At 49.8% G+C, this 27,675-nt stretch overlaps 1 protein-coding gene across 3 annotated transcripts in view; it reads right to left on the reverse strand.

Moving 5' to 3' along the window:
* Positions 1 to 530: 530 nt before the first annotated feature.
* Positions 531 to 27,675, reverse strand: part of LOC119466554 (homeobox protein TGIF2-like) — a 122,146-nt gene continuing 95,001 nt past the window's right edge. For all 3 annotated transcript variants that reach the window (XM_037727076.2, XM_049657784.1, XM_049657785.1), the window contains exons 2-4: positions 12,903 to 13,078; positions 11,871 to 12,062; positions 531 to 10,573 (exon numbers count right to left, since the gene is read on the reverse strand). In XM_037727076.2, coding sequence (XP_037583004.1) covers positions 10,031 to 10,573; positions 11,871 to 12,062; positions 12,903 to 13,078 — 911 coding nt within the window. In that variant the 3' untranslated portion in view covers positions 531 to 10,030. The remainder of the gene's footprint in view (positions 10,574 to 11,870; positions 12,063 to 12,902; positions 13,079 to 27,675) is intronic.

Raw genomic sequence — 27,675 nt, forward strand, 5'->3', positions numbered from 1 at the left:
GCCGTTAAACCACAGTCGCTGGCAGTGTATGGTCTTGGTTCTTCACCTTCGCTGCAACGTGATAACACACACACACACACACACACACACACACACACACACACACACACACACACACACACACACACACACACACACACACACACACACACACACACACACACACACACACACACACACACACACACACACACACACACACACACACACACACACACACACACACACACACACACACACACACTACATACACACACATACATACATACACATACATACATACATACATACATACATACATACATACATACATACATACATACATACATACATACATACATACATACATACATACATACATACATACATACACACATACATACATACATACATACATACACATACATACATACATACATACATACATACATACATACATAAATACATATACATACATACATGGCACGTCTGTGACGTCACGTTTATGATGTTTGCCTGAAAGGGAGGAAGAAAATGGAGATGAAGCCCACTTCTAGAAGGTAACTCTCTCGTCAGTTTTTATTGCACTCTTGAAAAAAAAAATAAAAGGTAATAAAGGAATATGGCAGTTCATTCAATATGCTGCTCCTCAACGACAATGACATTGGGGTTTGTGGTGTACGCACGCTTTTTTTTTTTACACACACGTGTGGGTGTCCTCATTATTGCCGCAGCGACAACAACAACAACAATAACAAAAGAAAAGCACTCTCATGTGGTATAAAATCCTGGACTTACTCTCATTGCACTATAAGACAAGAAAGAGGGAAAGAAAAAAAATAAAGGCATATAACAATCAACACACAAAAACGTGCCCGCAACCAGGCGCGCTACAGGTAAAAGCTACCGACTACGAGTTCAACCACGTCAAAAATGACCGACAGACGATGTCTCTAAATGCGCACAAAATTTCCACACGTCACACGACAGACGCATTCTCGGTCACTTTCGGGGGTGACCGTCACTTTTGCGTGACGCCAGTGCGACTCCTCCGTCGAGTGACGAGCACATCCTGACAATGTGATGCAGAGCTGAGCAACTCGAAAATAACAGTTATAGAAGGCGTGCATAATTTGTTTTTCTCCATCGTGTCCTCTTTTATTGAGTGACGTGAAAATAACGTTGAAGATAACTTTACCAATACCGTCGACACTCATATCCGTTGGGTTTAGCCAATCTAAGTGCACCGGAAGTGGAATTCCTGAAGCTGATCGATCGAGAATACGGCCGACCTGGCCTTGTCATGAAGTTTCGAACGTCACCTACGACAACAGATTGCGGTATAGCTACGAGCCCTACGGCACAACAGACTTTACCATCGCTGAAGGGACGTCAGGTCGTACTTCAGAAATATAAGCAAGAGTTTCTATCGCGACAAACAGTGACACGTCGCGAAATGCGACACGAATGTCATTTGCTAGGACATTATAATTCTCTACTGTATTTCTTTGACAGGATAAAGAGGGCGCTATATCACGCCTAAGAATGCACTGGTAAAAAACCAGAACAAAGCGACAACAGCGCGTTGTTTTCCAAGTGGCATAAAGTCGAACTCCATAAACGAAAAATATAGAGAGAGAGAGAGCGAGAGAGAGAGAGCTCGTTCGACCAACCAGTCGCATGTGGTGCGTCATTCTCCACGTAGCTAGCTGTCTGGACTCAACGGCGAACAGTGAAATTAAGTGGCTTTTGTACTACTCGCACATTTTTTTTTCTTCGCGCGTTCGGTGAACCACAAATTACAGTTGATGCGATGGATGATCAAATACATTGCATCCCTGAAGCTACTTCCTTATTTTTTTTTTTACTTTCCTATAGCAGGGTGATCGGACAAATGCAATCGACACAATGTGCGCCACATGACAATTCAGAGCCGAGCGCGAACCTGCAGGTGAGTTAGTTGCTACTAAATCCCGTGGCGAGTCAGCTCAGCGCATCATGACGTCATAGGGAGAGATCAAGCGTCGTCGCGCCACTCTTCATGACGTCACGCGGTCGCTCGCTACGGTTGGCTGCTTCCTCGATGCGAAAGCAAAGCACCGCAAAGCGGCAGTGGTGACGTCACAAAATGCGGCGAGAAGTCGCACGAAGGCTGGCAAATCTGCGGAAGATACTGCACTAACTTTTCGTGCCTTTCGAGAAGTAACGTACTCGCAGTTGGTTTTCATAGGTCATGACCGGTATGTCATAATACCGCTTGTGTGGGCATTATTTATGATAGGCCCATGACTGCGCCGCAGTCAAGGTTTCCGTGTCAGTTTCTTCCTCTTTTTCTTGAAAACGTCACATGAAGAGTGTGGACACGATGATGCTGTTTTCTATGATATCCGCACCGCGCACAAAACAAAAAAAGGTGAATAAGTCATTCGGCATCGTCAAGTGAGTTCACGATGAGGCGCATCATGGCACAAATCAAAACAGCATGTCTAGCGCGTGAGTGCGCATTTGAACTTTTATGTTCTGTCAATGGGTGACAACAGCTAAGAAAGGCATTGCCATTTGTACAACACACCCGGCACACAGGGGTCTATGCGGTGCAACAACGGCTGCAGCAGCGCTGGTGTTAATCTAACAGTGGAACAGCAGGTCACAAGAGGCGATCGTTCCTCACAAGAAATGTTTTCAGCGCTGTACTGAATTACAAGTGGAACTAGCCTTTCCCGAAAGTCCTTCTGTGCAGGATGGAAAGGGCCCCAGGGCGAAAATGTATTTCATCACTTTCAAATAATGCCATTAATGTTTCTGCAAAACATTTGACGAGTTCATAATGACTTGATAAAAACTTGTCGAGAGCGTACTTCACTTTCAGCAGAGACCCGCTCATTAGGCTAACACGCTAACCAGCTAACTTACAAAATGTCTGAACCGATTACAAGTCTCAAAAATATAACGAAAGCTATAGCGCAGTAATTCTCTCGTCTCGGTGCCACGAATAAGTCTTCAGTCGACACTACACAAGTAACCCTGTCGTATACAAACAAGGCGTCAGGATGTAGGACAGAAATTTCTGCCGCCCCGACAGAAACGACTCGATAGTCACGACGACAAAATCGCACAACAGAAACGTTTGTATAAACGACAAAAATTTGTGGTGGCGACTGTCGTATGGTACGTCTCAACGCACGAAACAGATTTGTCGCTACGACAAGGTTCGTTCTGTTCTGTTTCTCGACTCGGGAACAACAGGGACGTTCAGCACAACTGATCCACAGGCGCTGATCCGGGCGCACCGTCGACTTGGAAGCTGCGTCATACTTTTGCGGGTAGGAGGCGCTGCCATCGCGCCTGTGACGTTATCCGATATGTGACGTCAACCGATCCTTCGGCACGACGATTCGCGAACCAGGCGAAGCGCGAGCCTGGAAACTCCGGTGCTTCGCGGCCCTATCATCATCGGAAAGTTTGAACACCGTGGTAATACAGCTCTAGGTTCCTAAGCAGTTTGATTACTTCAATGAGGTCCCACTGAAATAATCAAACCGATAAGGAACCCAGAGCTTTATTACCACGGAGCTCGACCTTTCCGAAGATGTTCCCACATGGGTCTTTTTCCAATATAGATCGAATCCTAATTGATAAACCGCGTTTCTTGGAGAGATTTGATTTTTTTTTTTTTTTTTTTTTGCTGCAGTGGCCAAAAAATAATAATAAAGGGGGTCCCAACCTCTGTCAAGTGAATTAATTTTCACTTTTAGTTCGGACTTTCCCCCATTCAACATGAAAATAAATTCAAGTCAATTCAATCATTTCCCTATAGCGTCTCGCGCTTTTGGGAGAGGAGGAAGGGGGGGGGGGGGCGTTACGCTCGGGTCGTGTGCCGCATTTCAGTCCATGAGTGGATCGGTAATGACGTCAACCACAGCGCACGCGTCTGTTCAAGCGCGTCGAGTCGGCGTACAATTAAACGGCCCTCAATGTTACCGTGCGGCCCGCAGCTACTCAGCCGCGCAGCGCGTTTTTGCGCAGATGTCTCGAACGAGCAACAGCACTTGCAAGAGACGGCGTGTCGCATCGCTGGCGGCAAGTGTTGGCGCCCCGTCCGGACCTTCATTAGGGCGCGTCATCGTCAACGACGCAAGAGCAACATTTGGCGTCAGCGGCGCGTATACAAAGCGCGGAACACGGGAACCTAAAATACCTCGCCCCGACCACCCGTCGCACCGACTATAGTCGTATCCCACAACAGCGTTAGATCGAGGTTCCAACAGACTTTTTAACGGTCGAAGCGGCCATCTTTTTCCGACGCGTCGTCGAGTTGTTCTCCTGTCGCACCAGTGTTTATACGACTTACGGACACGCTCGCGGGAGAAACGCGCTGTAACAATGCGGCGTCCGACGAGGCGTTCGACGCGACTTGTTGATGACCCGTTCCGGATCCAAAATTCTGGACAAGTCATTGAATTTCTGAGGCAGCAGTCGTCAGTTACCCCACCCATTTTGTCAAGTTCCAACAGGTGTCAAGAGGTTTCGACAATTCCATACACGCTCATCTTCCGGACGCGTCGCATGATCGCATCGGACGCCGCGTCGTAAACCGTGATTCGTCTGCTCGGATCGACGTCCAGCCGGTAAGAAGCCGTCCTGGATTGAGCAAGCATGGTTCGGGCGGCTCCACGGTCGCTTCTTGCATTACAAGTCAGATTGGGGGGTTTGGCTGCTCATTCACGAGGCAATAAACGCTTGTCCCGAGCGTTACTTTATTCCGGAGAGTTGTTGATTCTCCTCCCCAACGAGGAGGAGTGTGGCACCTGGAGGTCTAGCAGTGGGGCCCTATAGTCAAAGCGAACGCATTGCGTTGGTGGTAGCAGACGTCTCCCTCAAAGCGGAGTTATATATAGGCATTAGCAGCTGCTTTCTTCATAAGCGACTTGCCAGCTCTCGCTCTGTTCCCAGCACTATAGAAGAAGCCTGCGGGCGCGCATCTTTGTCGAAAAGTTTCCAAGTCCACCGCGCTGGCAACCGGACCTCCTCCCGTAGGTACGGGTTCTAGCTGGCTCTCACGTAGAGCTTTTACGACTCGGAAGTTTAAAGAGGTTGAGACCGATGGTGCTGGGCTCCGTCTCTCCGAATCAAAATGACGCAATAACAAACGAAGGCGCGAGAAATGAAGTATTGAGAACAAACATCAAAATAACCGGCGACAACCGGAACGTTTCACCAGGGTCCCGCGAAAGACGTCGCAAGTCCAGGAGCCAATTGGAATTATATATATATGCCCTCGAACACTGCACATGATAATGGAGCCACTGAAATCTATATACAGCTGTCTACGCGGGCGTGATGACGCTTGTGCAAACAGATTAACGCGCCAAACTGTCTTCATTCAATGTGTGGTAGACGATGCGGGGGTTTTCGGCCTGCGCATAAAAGCGGTACGTCGTTCCCATATACTGCGCTACCTCCGGAAGGCTTGCTTGCCTCGTCCGTATTAGCTTTGTGGACACTCTCCCCCCCCCCCCCCCCCCCCCCCTCCTCATCTACATATACATGCCAGTATGTCTTCTGCGGTCACATGCTACTACGTGTCCGAAGAAATGCAGCGAACCGGGAAATAACGGCTGCTTTAGCTGTAGACTGAAGGTTCACGATCAAGGGCTATACGCTGTCTCGCTATATACTGGAACCGCATGTAAAGTTTTACGTCGGTGTACGCACATCGAGTTCAACTCGACAGTTATGACCACTGGTCGCATTACAGGGAGTGTCATTTCTTTTTAAATAACAGCTTTAAAAGAAGTTCTAGAACACGCGAGACTTGTGTAAACATCGCACTTTCTAACACTTTCACCGGTTAGACGGGAACTAAACCGTTCGGCAGCTCCTCTTCTATAATTTACAACCAAAACTTGCGCTACGCGAGTTTGATGAAAAAAAATGAGTTATCTTACTGAAGACCTGTCGTTCGAGCTGCAACTATACCGGCGAGTATGAATTGACGAATGACGAGCCAATGGCGTCCAACTAGGTCGCCCGCTTCTGCTGCGTTGACCCTAACCGCCACAAGAGAGTGACTGCAGACAAGACCTTGCTACATAACCGTCTCTCGTGCGGCGTTCGCTATACCCAACCATTCGCAGGTTCCGCAGCAGCAATCAGGCGAATTGCACGTACTTAAGTGATTACGCACCGTCATCGAGATGAGGGGTATTCTACAGCGTGAACGCTTCCGGGATCTTGAGTTTCGGTTAGCGCGAGGTGTCACATTGAATACTGGACTGCAAAATCGGAAGATTCGTTAACTGCTTTGCATAGCTTCAGGGCCTGCATGACCAGGGGGGCGGGGTGTTTGAGGGTTCTGACTCCCCCCCTTCCTCGAAATATATCAGCGAAGCGATACACTCATCCGCACAATTTATTTCCAGGAAAGCTGGAAACTACTTTCATAATCCAAAATTTAAGGTAACCCAAACTTTTAACCCAGTACCCAAATTTTTATTATACAGATGATCCAAACCTGATGGAAGAAACTTTTATTCCTTGCCTTAACCAAGGTTTAAATTTCGGGCGCCCACCGGGGGGGAGGGCACCTAAAATTTAGCGCCCCCCCCCCCCCCCCCCCTGTCCAATTTTTTTTCTTGTCGAAATAAAACTAATTGAAAAGTCCCCCTCTCACTATTGCATATCAGCGATGTATTTGATTCACGCGCAATATTTAAAAAAAAGTGCCTGTATAACTGTAAAAATGGCCGCCGTTGTCCCTTTAGCCCCCCCTCCTCCTCTGAAAAAAAAAAAAAAAGAAATACTGGGTACGGCCCTGCATAGCTTTACCTTACATTACGACGAGACTCAGTTGGACCACGCGACTCATTCCTTCGTCGCAAACCGCTATCGATATTCATTCTAATCGCCTGCACTTATTCCGTTAGACATGTGAGGAGCGCTGCACCAACTTCGCTGTTCCCTTCGCCACTGACGCATGGCGGCATCTGCACGTCTCCTCCACCCGAACCAGAAGGTGCAGACTTCGTGCGGAACTAGTTCACAGCGATTCTCGCGCCCGTGTGAGAAAGATTAGCGCAGGGCACGAGATGTCGGGTTTGTTCTGCACGAACACAGAACAGGGACACCTGGACTGTCATGCCACAAACAAGTTCACGAAATGCGCAGTCATTCGAGTGGAACTGTACGCACTGACTGCAGGTATGAACGAAGACTTTCCGCATCGACCTGCCCAATGTGAGAGTATACAACCGCACCTCGCGACACGAAACTGTCGTTTACTCGATCGCTACGTCAAATACACTCTTGTGAACTGGCGAACGCTAATCAGGCTGCGTGTCTATTGTTTACATGCAGTGTGTACATATCTGTATAGCATGCCTTTAGACGTGTGACAATATGCGAAGAGAACGACTCGACTCTTGTCAGTAGACTAGGTTGATGTTGGGCACGAGGTGATATACATATTTATATATATATGATGCTGTGGGTAAACTCTCGTTAAACTATGTAATGTACAAACAACTTTTAAGATTTACCGGGCGCGCGGCGGCCAAAAAGAATAAAGACTCGACGAAACGAACGAACGCACGGACGGACTGACTCACGGACGGACCATTTTGTTTAGCTTTTTTTTTTCTCTCTCTCTCGATAATGCGGCGACTAGGAACGAGGAAACAGCAGAATGCCGATCCACGCGTTGTTTTTATATATGTATATATATTATGACGTGTGCGCCAAGCTTCATACGAAACGCTACATAACACACCTGCACTCCTACAGGGCGGGCAGAGAAACATTACCGACGGTGCTTGTGTGCATTCAAGATATAAAACACCGCTCAAAACAAGACAAGAACAATCTGAGAACAATACGCTACATCTGAAACCGTCTGAACCCAACTTTTTTTTTTCTCACGTCGCCACAGAAAGACAACGCGTCATAACGTAGCGACCGAAGCGCTACCTTTTACTGTGGGACCAGTTGCTGTGACGTCACAAGGCCGAGGCCGCAATCGTCGCGCACATGCGTGAGCGGTTCAAGACTGTGTCGTAACTGACGCACATGTCGAATCGGGTAAGAAATCGACAGTTCCGATCGGTCAACTCGAGGCGATGTTACGTCCCGTGTTACAAAAGTTTCCAACCATGTAGTGTGAAACCAGTCTTACCGAGGCACTGTCATCGCAAGTGTGAACCGTGAACTGCCGCAAGCGGACGCGCCCACTGTCGTCCGAGCGTTCGGACTGTCGTGAGCTGAGTTCGATGCCACCCTGTCCGGTGCTGCTACCAACTAATTTCAACGCTCAAGTATATGGAAGGCATCGTGCACAGACCACCTGAAATGCAAGCGGTAACGCACACGAGCTACGTCTGAAATGAGCGAGCTTATGCTGGAAAGGAACTAAAGCTCTTCTACGACCCCTTCAAAACTAATCAAAGCGGCCGTAAGGGCTTCGAATGAACAGTCTTTGCGCATCACATTTGCACGTGATCCCCGCTTCAAACATAACGCCGCGTCCCGAACGGTGCTGCAGTGGAAGGACTCGCTCGATTCACGATTGCGATGACATCGCCTGCTTACCGGCGCACACGCACGAGAACGCAGACAAGTGTGCCTGTGGGCGTACACCACCTCTAATACAGTGTCTCTTTCTCTTTTTCCTGCGTTAGAGAGCAACAAACTTCAGGAGGAGAAACTGCGCTCTGTCACACATAACGGCGACCCGAACGCCTTTTGTAGGCAGGCTCACGATGACGTCGTCTGACAGCTAAAATAAAGCGACCATAGCCTATAACTTCGGTCGTCACGACATTTTAGAACGCTTGCCTCTCATGCCGCACAGGCATCACGAGACATTATTATCCCGTGGACCGCTAGCACTGGGCCCAAACAAGAGGTTTCTCCTCAAAAAGTGTTGCCCCGTAACCAGGGGGTACTAACCGCCAAACTCCGCCATATTGTCGAATTCTGCAATGGTGCCGTTTCGAGCCAATCAGAGCTGACAAGATGGCGGGATTTCTACAATACGGCGGGGGTTTGACAGTGTCCAGAAATACCACCCCAGAACTGGCATCGACATCGACTTGCCGAAGTGGGAGTGAGGGTTCCACTGACTCTCGGCTGGCGAGACCGGGTTCCCGGCAAAGGAGGCACATGCACACACTTTTCCACAAACCGAAAGATAAAGAGAAAAAAAGAAAACAGACGCTCAAAGTAACAAATGCTCGCTGAGAATGAAAGGCGGTCACGGGTCTTTCGACGACGGTCCAGCGTCCCATCGTCGCGAGGCACCGACCAAGTGGGAGCCTCCCTGCCGCGACAATAATCGAGCCACGCGCACAATTCGATTGCTATGCGAAGCGTCAGAGGTGCTGGGGGAGCCACAGCGATCCCCGTTCGAGCACATCTCGAGGATTATCGGCTCGGCCCCATCTCTGGCTCGCTCCGAATAAGTTAAGTGTCTTTGTCGAGTGAGAGAGAGAAAATGCCGGTGTGGGGTGCGCTGCTCGGGACGAGGCCGGTGCATGGTGCCGAGGGGTGACGGTAGTAGTAGTGGTGGTGGCGGTGCTTGTGGTGGTAGTGGTAGCGATGCAGGTGGCACGACGAGGTGAGGAGGTGAGGGCGCTATAATGTTCGACGCGCGAGGGCCCCGGACGAAATGAAGACGGCGAAACAAGAGTCGGATGAGTGGCACGGGAAGGAAGCGCGAGGATGGAGCGTGGAAAACACACAAGGCACACACACGCACACACCACGCACGGGCACGCCCCTCTCAGGGGTCGAAAGCCTAGGAGTCAAGGCACGGCGACTTAGGCGATCGCCAGGACCACAGAACGTTAGCGCTCTTTCTCAACTATGGGTCTTGCGTCTCTGCCACTCACGCTCGGCTGAGGAACCGCAGCGCCGGAGTACTACGGCGCCATCGCTGCTCGTCCAAGGCGGCGCCTCGGCCGTGCCCTGGCCCCTAAACTTCCGGCGACGGCTGTACGACGTTCGCCCCTGGACCCCGTGCCTAGGAGAGAGGGGACGGGGCGGCCGTAGTCCGCTATCAGCTGGACGCTGCTCGCTTTTCCAGTTCGCTCAGCGCAACGTCCACTAGCAGGTAGAGGCAGCTGAATGGGTCACCGTCATCCGCCGGAGACCTCTCGACGCCGCGGCCCTTGACGTCCTCGCGAAACCAGGGCGAGCCCTCTTCTTCCTCGTCGTCCTCGTCCTCGTCGTCGCCTTCTTCGTCGTCGCCCTCGTCTTCGTCCTCGCCGTCGTTCTCATCGTCATCGTCGTCGTCGTCGTCCTCGTCCCAGGACGAAGGCGACGGGTCTTCCTTGAGGTCCCGCTCGTGACTCCGCTGCCAGCGCTTGGTCAGCTTTAGCGGCGAACGCGGAGAGCCGAGGCTGGCGGCGCCCTCGGAGTCGTCGCTGTTGAGGTCCTCGTCCTTGACGGCCTTGAGCGGCACCGACGAGGGCGCGGCCGACGCGCCGAAAGGTGGCACGCCGTGGTGCCGGTGCGCGGGCGTCAAGTGCGGAGGTTGCTGGTGGTTGCTGCCGCTGTGGTGGTGCACCAGGGGCGGCAGAGACGGCGGCGGCAGCGACGCCTGCGTCACGGTAAAAAAAGGAAGAGTGTATCGGGTACCTGTGCCACGTCTTACAACTGACAAGGCATATTGGACATGCGCAGTGCACTGCGATCAATTATATATGAATCCCAGTGAACTGCTGGTATCCTATCAGCATCCAGGTATCATCCATTCGTCTAAGTGTCGTCATAACGTCTAATAGACGTCTTACTAACATATTTTGAAAATATCAAATAGCCGACGTCGTACTGACGTTCATTTACTTCGGCATGCATAAACTGTTTATGGACATTACATAAAGACGTGGTAGAGATGTATACGCCACGTCATACCGGTTGGCTACATTTTCAGTTGACTCGAAGGTTTGCTTAAGATGTCATATCGGTTGGTGTAGTTTAAAATTTTCTCAGGAAATTTTTATGCGACTAAATCTTTGAAAATGGCGAATTCTCCGAGCTTTATTGCGCACTCAATGCGATTCGCACTATATGTCGTAATCAAATTTTGCAGAAGGAAAATGCGGAACCATAAGCTCAGGTTAGACGGTGAGGGCTCGTCGAAAATTTCAGAGTTTTCGCTCGGAAACGCGGTAGTCTATGGCTAAGGCGCAAGCGCTGCTGATCACATGACATCTATAATGCATGTAACAACATGACATATATACTTTTTTCGGACCACACATGAATAGTTGACCTCCCATAGGCCTTTTTTTTTCTTTTTCCAGTTTTCCTAGGACAATTATATTTTCCTCATCTTATAGATATTCACAATGCCCAGATGAAACTTGCCACAGATGTCCAAGCAATATTTGTGATTTTTACTGGGATGTAGCGCACGAAATAAATCATTGTTCTTGTTCCGGCCGTCCTACTGTCGCCTCTGTCATATCTTAGGTCGACAGAGAGAGAACCACAGATCTGAGGCAACATCTTCTCATCGTCGCCAGGTTATACCACGCACAAAGCACAGCCGCGGCCGCATGACAAAGGAGGCCAGGACGCACGTAACCAAACAGGCACGAAAGAGTTCGCCACGTTGTTCAAGAAACACGGCGAAAACGCAGCAGTTTCTGATCCTAATGCCGCCGGTGCCTTGTCCTCCCTATACAAAGAAACAGCGGTCTGTAGCTTCAGAGAAAAGCTCTTGCATAGTTTTGCGAAAACCGACTTGTGCTCGTCAGTATTATGCTCATTGCGTGTGGGTTCTGTCTCAGAACCCATACGCTATGGGTTCTGGGAAACACCTGTGAAATGAGCGTGAATCGAGTATGAGTCAGCTTGTATAGCCTTGAGTGAGCGTGCCGACCAACACCCACCTGGCTCGGCGGCGACCTGCCGGACGAAGAGGAGGAGGAAGATGAGGACGACTTGCGGGTGATGGTGTACTGGTGCGGATCGTGGCCCTCCTTGCGGATCATGTCCGGCAGGATGCGCCGGCGGGCGTTGATGAACCAGTTGCACACCTGTAGCACCGACAGGTTTGCCTCCCGTGACAGGTGCAGCTTCTCCTGCGGCACGAGGAGGTCCACGTTTCAAGCACGAAAGCGGAGCACGCTCGTGATTAAACCACGCGACTATCGCGCATCGTATTATACGACCGGCCGTACGAAAGAGGCAGCCAAAAATGCCCAACAGGTTTATCTAAGGTTTTCAATACCTTTGTATTAGGTTTCCAACGTTCTGAGCAGCCGAGTTTCTGACGCGTCGTCTGTGTGAGGTGCTATGTGTACTCGTGAAAGAAGATTGTATCAGCGTAAGCTCATGGGCCAGTTGGTACATAATGAACTTGAAAAAAAAAAGGGGGGGGGTACCAGGCGAATACACACGCTGGTACCCCCCTGTATTCACTGTGTTTTCCCTAGTACCCCCCCCCCCCCCTTTTTTTTTTTTCAAGCTCAAGATTGTATCGCTATAGGGGTGTTTACCATGAAGCCGGCGTTCTCAAACTTTGTGGCCTCGGTGAACCCCACCTGCCTTTCCAGAGTGGGCCGATAATCATACAGGAAAGCGGACCGATCCCGGACATGGTGCAATGAACACTTGGCCGACCCCGGCTATAGTCACGTGGGTCGCGCGGGGAGTTGGTGGGAGTTTCTCGTCTTGCCGGGTAGGCACGTGATCGTTTTACTACAAAACGCGGTGCATTGAGGCGATTGAAGACTTGCATTAGAATGTATACCATCCCTCCTTTGGCCGCCAACAGGCGGCTGGGCTCCGGATTAATTTTGACCCCCTGGGGTTCTTGCGTGCCTCATAATCAGAACTGGTTTTGGCACGTAAAACCCCAGAAAGAAGAACAGGCGGCTGGCAGTATTGACTGTAAGTAATGCATAAATAAGTGCACCCACCTGGTCGGAAGGGTATGCGTTGTACCGGTGCTCGTACAGCCACATGCGAAGTATCTTGACCGATTCCTTGGGAAGATTGCCACGGCGCTTGCGCGGCGATAGCTCTCCCAGCGTCCCCCGCGGGTACGGCAGGGACTCATCGCCCGAGCACAGCTGCAGCTTCAGCCGGTCTCGACCTGGTGAGGGAGAGCGAGAACTCTGCGTTACGAGGTGAACTACTCATACGTCAAAGACTATACGTCATACAAAAAGGACTCATACGTCTAGTTCGCGTGGTGAACTGAGCCGCACAGTGACTTGGCAATCGCACAGAAAGAGCACACCTTAACGAGGGAAGCTGTATTCCGGCGGCTCAGGTATAAATACGAGAGTATGAATTCCAGTGTATTGATTATTGGCTTGAAGGGTATACAGAAGATAGCACAACGATAGCACAGAAGATATAAAACGCATCACTGTTTATAAAACGCATTACTGTTTTGATGATCCAAATATAAACTCACTATCAGGGAGGGAGCAGTCTACCTGAGTGGAGCAGTATTTTTTTTATTTAGGGTGTTGCTACGCTGTGCACCGCAACACCCCAACGACCGCCGCTTCGCGTCGGCGCCCGGCACCGCGGCTTCCGCCGCGGCCCCGGGGTACAAACGCGAGCAGTATCCGCTTGTTTACACCACCACAGTTCACCGAGATGAGAAGCCGTCATGCCACACCACCACTACTGAAAGGATTTCCGCCACTAGAACAAACACTACATTAATAAAGCGCGGCCGGCGTGGGCCCGACACCGCCAGACATTCAACGCGCCCTAAACGATTCGCTCCTTACGCACGTAGGAGCTGCGCTCGGCAAGGCCGCTGCGCCCGGTCCCGGAGATAAGAGAGCCATGCTCAGCGGAGACGAGTGCCTCAAAAGTCCCTACTCGATTATGTCCCTAGGCACCTAGGAGCTCCACGATTGCCATGACAACACGTGTTAAGCGGGAGTCACATGACCCGCAGTGCCACGCCCCCGCTGTACCTAATAGCAATTGTAAAGTCGCGTCCGGGTTCCAGCTTTAGTGTATCCTTCTCCCCTTTGGGGTCTTGGGGGCGCCGCCAAGGTATACTAAATAAGTTCACGTTCTTTAAACCCACTTCACTTCCCCGCAATATATTATGCATGCTTCACCACATTACACTACTCTATTGCGGTGAAAATAAGTTAAGGGAAACCACGTTGATTGGGCGCGCGTGTGCACTGGAAAGCACGCTTCACCTCACCACGGTGCACATTGTAAAGATGGCTCTTCCGCAAACCGCAACGTCGTGCTAGCAAGTAGTTTTTAAAACGAGAAGGAAGGAAGGAATGTTTTGGGGTTACACATTAAATCTGAATTACAGAAATAACAAGAAAACTTTGGAAATCGCTTTGCCCTGCCTTTCGGAACAGCGATAACCACACGCAGGCACGCACTTGCACACCAAAATATTCACTAGTCAGGTTAGGCTTTACCACACGCTCGTGTGTTCTGTAAGAAAGCAACGCCAGAACTAGGAACGCTCTTTGAAAAGTAGTCGTTCTGAATTTATCTTTTTTTTAAATTACTTTCCTTCCAAACATATAGAAAGGCTCGACTAAAGGCGGTTAGGCCTGACGTCTAGCTCTCTTAACGGCTGGAATGAATATGTCGCTGTCGCAGCGGTACATGTCGCCCGTTGAGTCGTTTCTCTATCGTAAAGCTCAAAGGATGGAAGGACTTCAGGAAGGAAGATAAAAAGGGTGAATTATACCAATTGTAGGTTAGCTCAGATGGTAGAGAGGCTGCGCCGGAAAGGCGGTGGTCCCGGGTTCAAGTCCCGGACCAGGACGAATTTTTCTTCAACTGCGAGGCTTTTCTTTCGAGGAACCCGTAAGGGTTTCCTTTGTAGCAATTGCTACGACTGGGTGAATGTCTCATTTTCCACTGAAGTTTTATTAATGGTCGCGTATATTTTTGCTAAAATCGTCAAAAATGGGTAAGTAAAAAAAAATATAAGTCCAAAGATTACACGTCCTTAACTTTGCACCTAAAACAGATATCGCAGTTCTGTAAAGTGCATCCGTTAGAACATCCGAAGAGGACAAATTTTATATGCGTGTTCACAGCTTATGTGGAATTGTTACAATGCCTAAGAATGGTTCGCAAAAGCCCCGCTCACAAATTAGTTGTATATTACAGAGAGAAGTGCAATACATCTAGTTTGTCCGCTTTATATGTATTAAAGGTGCAGTTTAAGTAATTGTGCTATTGTTTTCTGCTGCTGAGTTATGGAGTTGTAAACTTGGTGTCTCAGATTTTTTTTTAATCTTGCGACTTTCAGCAATTTTTGTAAAAAGAAAAATAATGATGGCGTAAATAAAAGATCCGCTCTCTAAAGTCAATATATCTGTTTTTTTTTCTTCTTTTAAATTGATAATACAATAAACGTCGTCAAATTAGCTGTAGTGATGCCAAACAAAACGATTTCTCCGTTTCCATCTTTTATACGGCAGCTCCTGACATCAATGTTCCAGTTAAGAACTGCCTATATCTGAAGTTATGTCCTTGTTTATGCAAGGTAGTATAGTCCGTTATTAACATGATCGGTTCCGACGTGAGCGGGCGTGTCCTGCGAGTTGAATATAGCGCAGCAAAGCAGTAACAGCGATGGCAGCGCTTGAATATTGTTCAATATTGCAACAAATATTGTAACAATATTTTCAGCGCACCCACACAACACGTCACTTCCCATTGGGTAACTCGCCGCAGATGCGTAGATGTGCTAAGTGGAGAAGCGGGCTTCGCGATGAACTAATTAAATAGCGCTCGGCAATCGGCCTAGTCAGCGAGCGTGTCCCTTTACAGCAGTGAACGGTACTTCCACGAAGGAAGACAAACGCAGTAATAAGGCGCGAAAACAGCTACGGACTCCGCGCGGGCATTTTTAGAACTAGTGCGCCTACGCGTTCGCTTCTCCCAACGAGACGACCTCGGAGAGATGACGCGCCGGGCGGAGAAGCGAACAGTTGTAGCATGACCTTCGAGATTGGCCCCCGCATAAAAACACGCGCCGACGCACCTCTGAGCCTATGTAGCGTGGCCTCTGAGATTGCAACAGCTAACGCAGAGTGAAGTTTCTCCGTTGAGTCGAAGGGCGGCGCAGCAAGCGCTGTCGCGGCGCGCACACCCTTCTTAGCTAGTGCCCTCTGTCGGCAAGAGAGAGAAAGGAGCAATGTGCGAAGTGGCAGCACTGAAACCATTCTGCGTCTTTCCTACGCCAGTTGGGTCTCTCGGGGAAAGGGTTAATCGGTTAGGCGGCTAAAGATAGTCGGCAAGCGCCCGGCAGAGCGGCAAATTACGTTACCCGCTCGCGCCCTCTCCACCTTCTTTCTCTCCCACCAACGAGAGAGGGCGCTCCGGCAACGTGTCCGTCCCCATGTTTGGGTTTTCCAGCGCGCTTGGCGCGGCCGTGTGTCCCGAAAAAAGCCGCACGGCGGCTCGGAGCCCCGCGGCAGCGATGTGACAGGTGCGGCCTTGGGTGACGATGCGTTTCAACCGGGTGGACGACGCGCCGCTTCCTACGCAACAATTTTTTTTCTTTTTCTTTATTTTTTTTTTCAGTAGCGACAGGAAAGCCGTCGAGGCCGGATCGAAGTCATAACCGTTTATGACAATCAGGAGGAAAGGCGGGGAGATTCGCACGGGGTGGTGTAACAGCCAATTTGAAGATAATAACGCAGCATGTTTTGTTTGTTTGCTGGCAGCCGAGAACCGCAGTACGTCGGCGCTGTCGTCAGCGTTCAGCGTTAATAAATACAGTCATAGTCACTCGGCTCCTTCACATAATTATTAACTTTTCTCTTCGAGCTGTCGCTTCATTGAAAGTCACCCTCGTGCTCCACCGGGGACACAAGCGTCACGTGCTATCACGCTTACGTCACTTACTCCGGCTCGGCTGATTCGGTTACTTCGGTGGTTCAGTGTTGCTTGTGACGAAGCTTCTGGGAGGCTGGCGATTGCGGCTGGGAAGGGCAGGAGGCATCCAGATTATTTTGGCCCACCCGGGGTTCCCTTGACGCGCGCTCAAGGAAGCAGGGTACTCGAGTGTGTTTTGCATTCCACCCTGATATTAACGACCTCGTGTTCAGTAAACACTAGAAGAAGGGGGCGTTTCGCATTTTTTGGTTTCCCGTCTTCGTTCCTGCGCCGTTTAAATCATGCCGTACTCCGACCGAGCTCGGAAAGCTACCAACACAGGCCGACTCACTCACTCACTCACTCACTCACTCACTCACTCACTCACTCACTCACTCACTCACTCACTCACTCACTCACTCACTCACTCACTCAATAGAAACATTTCCTTTGGAGAAAGGAGGTGTTATGACTAAAAGCTGTGCTTCGGCTTGACTGAGGTCTCGAATTCATGGGTACACTCACTGATATTAATACTCACTTCAAAGACACGATGAGTGTGAGTAGGTACCTGTGAGTGCGAGCTCACGTGAGTATGAACGTGAGTGAGGGCCACTGCAAGGGCAAGTGAGTAGATGTAATTACTATGAGCGCGAGCGATTGTCCGTGAGTGTCAGTGGACGTGAGTACGAGAAACCTTAGTGATTACTTACACATGAGTCTGAATATACGAGAGTATACGAGAGTATAAGCGTGGCTGAGTGCGTGTGAGTAGACGCGAACATGAGCGCCGAGTGCGAGCGACTGTGGCTACTAATTCCTCAAAGCTTCACGGGAGGGGGCGCTGGCTTTCCCTACCCTTCAGGACCAGGTATGTCATTCTGGACATTGTCAAGCTCCGCAACGGAGGCATGTTGAGCCAATCAGAGAGCTCCTAGCAGCCCTGCGAGCCAATCAGAGCTGACAAAATGGCGAATTCGACAACATGGCGGAATTCGACAGTGTCCATGAATAGCACGCCAAAGCTGTGCGCGCAGCGCCAATTCGGACGCGCCGATTGTGGCGCAAGTCCTCCGAATACACTCGACGCCCTCACCCTAGGTTATATTAACGCTATGCCCTCGCCGGCACGTCATTCGCGCACGACCGTCCCGTCGGTTCGGCTTTGTCGCAATGCGGCTCGGAAGGGGGGGGGGGGGGGGGGGGAGGTGCAAATTCGACGCTGGCTCCGTCATGCAATCCGCTTACGGAAGGGACGCTTCTCTTCTGTCGCACCGCCTTCTAAATGCGTTCGCCCTTTCCAAATGCGGCGCGCGTGAGGGCGGCGAGGCGACTATTCTAAAACGGTTCACTCCGTTACCCATACGCGGAACGGTATTTATACAGTGGCCCGGTTGCGTAACGTTTTGGCACGATTCGGTTCCGCCCGTCTCACCCGCGCCGCGCAGTGAAATCTATAGTAGCTTGCCTCAGCCAATTAGGAATCATATTACTGCGCGTTGAAGGGATAATAAAATGCACCCTATTCCCCTGGCATATAAACAGACTTGGAAGATAAACACTAGCCGTGCCAAACCATGGGCAAATTTCACACGTGAACAATGAGAGAAGGATCTTCGATGCAACGTTAGTTTTTGAAAGAGAATAAAAATTGACATCCACCTCGCGTAGCACAACACTACAAAGAAAATCCATACTGGTTTCTCATTGAGCTTCTCAATAATTTAAGAAAAATTCGTCGTGGTCCGGGATTTCCTTGGTAGCTTCGTGCCGCAAGACGTGTGGATGTCGATTTTTCCCTTTCCTAAACTTTCCTCCGCAGAACTGGTTTGCAACATTAGTTTTGACGTGTTCTGGCTGCCTCGTGGTGGTCACGTGGCGGGCTATTATAGACAACGCGAGGTCCTTCGCTTTGACGGGATCTTCGGTGACCAGGTCCAAGCAGTATCGTTAATGTCTTCGTGTCATTAATGTCACTGATATTCTCATTGCACAGGTAATTGCAACGGTTCTGCAACTGCGAAGAGAATGACGAAAATGCATTTCGTTCATTAAGCGCTTAGCACGATCGGAAGCTCCCGACTGAGCGCCGCTGGCTCCCAGTCATATCGATATTCGATACCACACCCAGCCCATCATTCAATCATACAGTCACTTCCCATCGTAACGTCCCTCATTAGCTACCCATGACTTCTTGCTCTTTCCAAACCGGGAGATAACAACGACGCGATGTGCAGGGTCCATTGTACAGGAAGGAAAAGAGCTCTTTGTGATTGGCTGTCTGTGCGCGGTATTGATCTCGAGTGAATTCAGGTCCGCTCCGCTGAGCGCCTGCGAAAGTGATATACGCGACAGCGAGCGAAATGAACGAAGCTGTATGATTATGAAAGAGGTATAGTACACGCGCCCGACGCAAGGCTATGTCATATGCAGCTTTCCAGACTGGACGGCCTCCCACATATGCTATCATAGCCCCCCCCCCCCCCCCCCCCCCCCCCACTTCCCACACACACGAAGGCTAGGAACACCAGGATAGGGGGACGATAACGAGCTTAGTACGAGAAGGCGGGGAGGCTTAATACCTTTGACTAACACGGAAACATTGGCGCACGCAGCTGCGCGTTTGCACGAAGGAAAGTAATTGTAAAAAGGCATAACATGAACATAAGAGCTAGGGGAGTTAGTGAGGCGGTGCAGTACTGAGAAAAACACAGCATGAATGAGACTTCTTAGGTTCCGCGACTAGAGCCGCAAAGCTGCTGAACCGCAAGAACGGTAAGTATGAACACGTTGACGGCTGTTTTACACGGCAGTCGTGGTGCGAGCAGACGCGGAAAGGCACCAATCGCGGGACATCGCAGGTCGCTCTTGCCGGTGTGAACACCGATCGCCGCGAGTCGCTCCTCGGTCTCCAGTCGCGCGGTCGGTTGCGTGACCTCTGAAAATCGCTATGGTCGGAACGCCAAGAAACAGCAGTGCAAGTCAATAAAATACAGGGATGATCACTAACAGCAGACAGGCAGAGTACGGAAAACACGAACAGAAGGACACCATTATACAACGGCGGCAACGACATTTGCAAAATGTACATTATCAAACACTTATTCTGGTAATGAATTCCATTCCGTGATTGTTCGCAGGAAATATGAGTATTTATATTGGTTTGTCTGCGCAAAGTAGGGGGGGGGGGGGGGCTAAGGTGTAATCAAGCTTGTGGCTGGTTTTCCGCGTCTCGGACATGTCGCCCAACATGTCTCGGACATGTGCTGTGCCTCTTCGCACAAACACGTCTTGCGACTCTGGCACGTTGCGCAACGTCCTTTGGGCATATGTCATGTTGTGTCTTGTCGCACCAGATGCCTCGGGCATGCTGCATGCAGAACGAAGCTTGTCCGAAATTGAAACGCTGTCCTGGCAGCATCCGCTATGCTACATGCCACTGTAGGATACAGCAGAGAAGGATTGCCTATATAGTTGGGGTCCGCACGCCGGCGCTTCCGTCTGTGTGCACGGGGGAACAGCACCGCGACCGGGAAAGTCGCTTCGGTGCGCGCGACACGCCGCTGATTAATGAAGCGGCCGACCGACCGACTGACCGCCGCCGCCGAGCCTTTTCGGCAGAGCGGGAAATGCAACGGGGAAGCGAGATAAGGCACCGCGGACACGTGTCCGGGAAAGGCTGCACGAGGAAAGGCGGCGCCGTCCGCCGCCGCTGCTACTGACACTGACGGAACGGCGCGCCGGGTCCCGAACGGGGCGTGGTCCTATACACGGCGTCGCTGCTTTCGCGAGGAGCGAGCGAGTGCGCGTTTATTTGTGCGCTGACTGAGTTTTACGTTGCGAAGAGTCACATTCGTTTGTGTGTGCGTCTGTGCTTGTGCGTGAAAGAGAGTAGAGAGAGATGGTGCAATGTGTCTGTGTGTGCCTGCGTCATGATATAGAACGACTGGACAATGCCCAGTCCTTCTGTGTCGCTCTTTCGTCCTGCGTTGGTTTTCCGCGCTACCGGCCATTCAAACATAAATCAGTACCGACTTGCCGGCTTTACTATTCACTTTACTATTACTTGACTATTAAGCACTACTTTACTAGTCTCCTCAACGCATTTGATTTTAGGCAAAAGGCTCTGTTAGTTTTCATCCGCGATTGATATTCTGCGTTTGTTATCGTTCGTACGTAACTTACTCCCACGCATGCAATGGGTCTCTTTTTTTTGTGCATTTTGCTGGTCTCAAGTGCGATATAACTGCTGCGAGCAAGCGCGTGATGAATCGAAGGCATAGACACAAAAGTGAGCTCGGCACAATACGAGCGATCGATGCGATCACCAGCTGCAGAGGAGTTGAAAGGAGGCGTTTCGGGTCTCGAGCTCTCTAGGAGCGAAAACTATACATGGAGCGTATTTCCGGCGTATTTTCGACGCGGCGTCGCATGGCTTCGGGGCGTCAATTACAAGCCACACAATGATCGCGGTGCAATAAGCCCTATACCGAAAATGCGCTGTGTACGCCGGTTACCAAACACAGGCGAATACACAAGGGTATTAGCGTTTCGTTCGTGAAAAAGAGCGTGATTACGACGCATTGTAAAATGAGCTCGGCCGACGCCGGGTCGATTCAGGCCGAAAATGCGTGGGAAACACGTTCGATACAATTGTCGCTTTGATTGAATCAGTTGCAGGGTGGAAATGACAGCCCTCGTTTCGGCTCTGCTTTGAGCAGATCCCCGGCTTCCCGGATTTTAGCCTCTACAAAAACGCTTGGTCATGTGTTGCCTTCAAATCAGTCTTTTCTGGGCCTAGCTATAGTAGCTCGGACTATACTACAGTAAAGACAGTAACGCTGGCTAAGCGATCCAGGGCCAGGGGCGGAGGCATGATGAAGAGGGAACACAACAAACTGAATAAAGTAAAATAAAACAAATAAAGTAAAAAGAAGCGTGTGGCTTTTCCGTGTGCGCCATAGCGTAAGACGCACGAATGAGAAGCTTGTGTCTCACCTACTCCAAGAGCTGCAGTCAAAGCTACAGGAGCTCGCGTGAGCCAATCAGAAGCGAGAGCGAGCTGCGTGATCTCAGAGGGGGAAAATGCTCGCCCATTGTGCACCTCTAATCCGTCAGTGAGGATAATTCCGTTCAGTCCGCGCCGCGCGGAGGTCGTTCAGAAGCGGGTCTCCGTTGACTGGCTGACGCGATCCCGTATATACAGGTGTTTCAGCGAACACTTTCAAAATTTTTAAAGGAGGCCCGTGGCAGATAGCATAATTCCAGTTCACGAGTTGGTCTACTCGAAGGGGCGGATATCACTGGCACAAAAAAAAAAAAATGAAATGCGTAATCGACTAATTAACGAAAATTCACTCATTACGTTTTTAACTAATTACCTTAAGGCCCATATTGCAATTTACAAATTGTAGCCATGGATTTCGCAGGGCGGATCCACTTAGAACGAATTCTCAGGACGGCACCAGCTTCTAGATATTAATTCCCGAACTTTGCGGACAAATGCATTGGCGTTCCAGTTACTTTTGTGCTTCAATGCACATAACGACGTTTTGTTAAGAAAGTAAACTGGAACGCCAATGCACTTCTCCGCAAAGTTCGGGAATTAATACCTCGAAACTGGTGTCACATCCCGAGAATTCGTTCCAAGTGGATCCGCCTCGCGAACTCCACAGCTAGAATTCGTAAATTGCAATACGGACCACGAGGTAATTAGTCGAAACCTTAATTGGTGAGTTTCTGTTAATTAGTCGATTATGCATTTCAGTTTTTTTGTGCAAGTAACGTCCGCCTCCTCGAGTAGACCAGCTCATGAACTAGTTCTGTGCTATCTGCCACAGGCAACCTTTAAAAAAAATTTTGAAAGTGTTCGCTGAAACACCCATACGTACGCGATCCCGGCCGTCTCTGCACCGACGGCCGCAGCTGCGGCGAGATGCTGGATGCATCCGGCGCACCGCACTGCACTAGGCGCCGCGCGCGAACGCAGTGATGCGACATAAGGACGGCGACAGCGGGCGACCAAGATGGAGGCCACTTGTTGACGACGACGAGCTCGCAGCTGGCGTTTGCTCCGTCGACGCGCAGCAACGGCACACACCGCCGGCCACACACTCGCGAACGACGCTGCGTGGGCCCGACGATGCGAAAAAAATACTCAGACAGGCATGGAGGGAGGATATGTCGAACTATATAGGAGGCAGCAATGGCGTAACCAAACGGCAAGCCAAGGAAAGTCGGCCCAACACGTGATCACGTCGCGGTACAAGTTGTAGTGCCTATATAACACCCGCCGGCGCTCCGCGCACGCTCTTCCGAAAAAGACAGCTGGTGGGGGAGCAACGTGCGGATGCCGCAACTCACAGATTGCAACGAAGGCGACGAATGTGTTGGAATGTGGCAGCGCACTTGAAAAGCAAGGACGTAACGCAGTGAGCAAGCACGAGCGCTGTACTATATCTTGCTGGATAAGCGTACATAATAAATACGCGTTCAAACGCGTGCATGGACCACTTCAGCGAAGAGAATGACACGAGAGTTTTACCACTCGTACGAGCTAACAGCCGTCATGCTGCAGGAAGCCTCATACTGAATGTGCGTACGTTGCTATGAGCGACCGAAGTTGCACACTGGGCACATCGGGAGATAAACGTGCACAGAGCGGTTGGCAAAAACAAGCCGAAGCAAGTGCGCGTCGATTAAATACTACCGGGAGCCAAGCACACTATAAAGGTCACGAGGCTTCCGAGCGCAGGGTCACGTTGTTGGGCGGACTTTTTGATAGAGAAAAAGCGTAAGGTGTAGCGCCACGGAGAGATGGCTTGCGAAAGCAACTACTGCCTTGCCGTATTGCTCCCTCCTAAGTTTACTTTCTTCCTTCATGTCTATTTCCCACCAGCCTTTCTTTTATAGTTGAATGACTAAGCTTCAAAATTGTCACGTGACACTCTCTCCCAATAATTTTCTTTTTCTCCGTGTCACCAATGAAGAGAAGGCAACGGTGGTGCAGATTCTGCGCATGTGCTACTTGTATTACTGCGCTAAGTAGTCAGGCAGGGTTTGACAGTTCCAGTTTCTCAGAGCAGATACTGAAAACGCGTAGCTTACTATACTTGCGACGGTTTCGAATTTGACATTAACGTGAATGAGCAAAGAGAGAAAAAAAAAAACAAATTTAACACTCAGTGGTGGATTTTACGTCTTATTTTGTAATGTAGTAAACGAGATTTCTTGCTGTGTTTTTCTTTCCCAACTCAAACAAATAAAAATTATGGACTATTTTTGCGAGCGCAGTACCGCGTGTGCTTCGCCCCCTTATAGCTTTCCGCGTTCGTTGCCACATAAATGTGACCGCGAGGGCGTAGCAAGAGTGGGAGGAGTATTACGCGAACAGGACGAACACCGTACTGCTGTATATATAACAGCCCAACTCGTTATCCCATTTTACCCGTATTCTAACACTAAAGACCGTTTCACATGGTACGATTTTTATCATGCCATGCTAAACGGTCTAACGGTCGTATAATGAGAGCATTTCGGCGTTTTACATGTTTTTGAACAGGGGAATTGGAGTAGGCCCTCAGCTAAAGCTTCCTCTTAAGAGCAGTGAGAAAGAGAACCATATTAGTGAGTACATTTTGTATATGTCAGCCGAGCCCAAGAGGGGGTATAAAAGACACGTGGACGATTCAGATGGAGAGCTCAAATGTAGCTAAAACGCGAGCAGAGACGGTAGCACGAATAAAAAACATTTCACGCTCAGAAGCCTGTTGTGGCACTCTTTGGGCTTTCATTGCGCTTCTGACGCCGGTCGCATCGATTTGGCCGCTGTAGAACCGAAACAAGGTCATTCACGAGCCGAGAGGTGAAAGCGAAATGCGAACGCGAGAAGTAGACATACGACGAGTGCGACGCTGCCGACAGCGACGAATCGCTATCGGTCGACGCAAGTCACGTGTTCATGGCGACACCGCGGGGTCACGGAGGTCGTGCTCGCAGCTTTGATGGCTCCCTGGCGCGAAATGTAATTGATTTCGCTGCCGCTTATGTTATATGACAGCAGTTCCGATCCGTTGTACTCGTGCAGAGATGGCCCAGAAAGAAAGAAAGAAAGAAAGAAAGAAAGAAAGAAAGAAAGAAAGAAAGAAAGAAAGAAAGAAAGAAAGAAAGAAAGAAAGAAAGAAAGAAAGAAAGAAACAGACAGGCAGATAGAGACTGCACAGGTCCTATTAAACTATACTAGACTTGACTGACTGACTGACTGACTGACTGCAGAGACCTCACAAGCATACCAGGCAAACGGTGTTAGGTACACTCTTTAGATGCGGACAGGGCGCCTTGCAGGAAGGCCTGATAACATCCCCTATTTCGAAAATGCGCCACGAGGCGACTCTCCGATCGTAGGTCTGTCACGTGAGAGGCGGTAATGCTTCTAATATGCGAAATGTTCGCTGTTCTGGCGCTGTCTTCGGCACGGCCTCTTCCTGTGCAACGAATGAAATTAAATGGCTGTGTTCCTTCGTCAAGTATTCGTCGTCAGCACACGTACAATTCCATGCTATGTCACCATAAGAGGTCCATTTTAGGAACTACGAAAGAGACATTGTTTTGGCGCGCTATTCGAACGTATAGCCACCATAACCATCGGCACCGTCCCACTTTGCCACTCGCGAAGCCGTCACACGAAGACAATGGCGCCCCGGTCACTGACAAAGCAGAAACATTCGCGCCGGTCTTGTGCGGTGCGATAAGCGAGCGGACTGTCTGCCATGCAGTTGCCATGGCGACGACACCGTTCTCTTTCCTTCTGCTTTTTGCTGGTATGTTGCGCCGATTTTTCACGAGGTGACACTGCGATCATCGGTCTGTTAGGAGGCAGCGTGAAGGGACATTATCTGGACGCGCTTGCGATGGCATTCGTTGCGACGTGTCAGCACCTAAAGACTATATATATCTTACACACAAGGCACAGTGACGAACGACTCTTGAAATCTTCGGGTATCCATCCTTTAACGGGTTCAGTACGCCCTTGAAATGCGGTATAAGGAACGCCTTTTCAATCCTGTTATAGCGAAGTATTTCATATTTTGCAGCGCGCCGGCTCCAACGCTAATAGCCGATCACTCGACAAGCAACTTCTTTTGTCTTCTTTCTTCTGCTCGCCAAGTCAGTAAATTACAATTCAACTGTAAACAAAAGCGAAATCTTCAAAACTATGAGGGATGAATGAGCGAAGAAAAACGAGTAAAGTGCCTCTTCGATCTGCCCTATAAGCCCATATATTAATTACATATTTCACACATCTTCTGGGTCAATCCGAAGCTACGCCTACGCACCACATCTTTAGAAGAACTGGTGGAAGACACTGACTCTGCAGCCTCATGCGACAAGCAGAAATCCAACATCAAAGCGCTTATAAACCGCCCCCATGTTCAACCTATATCTACGTACGCAGCACCCGGCACATTCTCAATCGTCTGAGCGTCGCGGAGCAATCCAAGAATGTCACATCGCTGGCGCGTCTGACTTGTATTAAGCGAGGCGGTGCTGTACAAGCCCAGTCGGAATGTCAGAATCCCGCGCGGGAGACGCGGCCTTTCCCTGCCAGGGAGACAAACAATTCAATGTCAGCGCAAAGTCAGCGGTATGCGTCGTCGCTCAGGTCGAACGTGAAGAGCGCGACAGTCTCGAGCTAAGACGAAGCAGCGGGAGGCTGGAAGAGGGAGCTTCTCTCGGAGCTTCTTCTTAGCTCTCTTCGTGCTTGTCGGACAAGTACCTTTAAGCGCGGCAATAGTCACTAGTGAGTCGATCGACCACCAGATGGGGCTCGCATGCACCCGCATGCAGAGGTGCTTGTCCACTTCGTTCTCTGTGCCCCTTATTTATTCGCGCTAAGCTACCGTAACTATAAGTACACAGATGCGCAGGGAAGTTCGCACGGTCGCGCCTCCTTAACGTGTAGCTCAGTTATACTCGTGGGTGCCAGGTTCTTGCGAAACATAGTATATAACGTTCCACGTTACGCAACGCTCACGCCGTTTAGCCAAGGCTGAGGAGTGCGACCCACGTGGTCTCCGCGTTAAGTGACAACGCGATCCAACTATAGCGTGAGAAGTGCGCGCGGTGAAACGGACGTGACGTCGTCGACGCAAAAAAAAAAAAAAAAAAAAGTGGTGGTGTCTTGAAGCAGCTAGGTGCGCTCTAGAGCATGCATATATATATATATATATATATATATATATATATATATATATATATATATATATATATATTAAACCTCGTTATAACGAAGTTGAAGGAGGCCAAAATTGCTTCGTTATATCCATTATCGCACGTACTGCAATATCAAATTTCATGGGGATATCAAGGGAAATTCAACTTGCTTCGTTGTATTAATTATTTCGTTATAATAAGCTTCGTTATAACGAGGTTTGACTGTAGTTTCATATAAAGTTACTGTAGAGGTAACTGCAAGCACGGCAGTTCAGTCAGCATGGAAAAGATGGTTAGTGCATTCGTCCGGAATTCGCCCTTCTGGCTTCACACGGCTCCGCGGGTTTGCAAATTGATCGCTTTCAGCAAAATATTGCGTCGTATGCGCGTGCGCAGGGTCTTATCGCCTCATGCGTTTAGGAAAATAGGATTCCTTCGAAATTTAGGGCAATAATTACGTCAGATAAATTGTATGTAAACAAGAGACGACCAGAACACCCGAAGCTACAATCGCGAAGACGAGACAGATTCGTGTACTATAACCACCGTTTCGATAGCTGAGCGATCGCCGCACCAGAGTCCCCTCTAGTATAATTTGAGTAGGAGACTCTATGCTCCGGAGCGTAGAGCGACTTGACAAGCGTG

Source organism: Dermacentor silvarum, chromosome 10 (genome assembly GCF_013339745.2).
Source record: "Dermacentor silvarum isolate Dsil-2018 chromosome 10, BIME_Dsil_1.4, whole genome shotgun sequence".
Lineage (NCBI taxonomy): Eukaryota > Metazoa > Arthropoda > Arachnida > Ixodida > Ixodidae > Dermacentor > Dermacentor silvarum.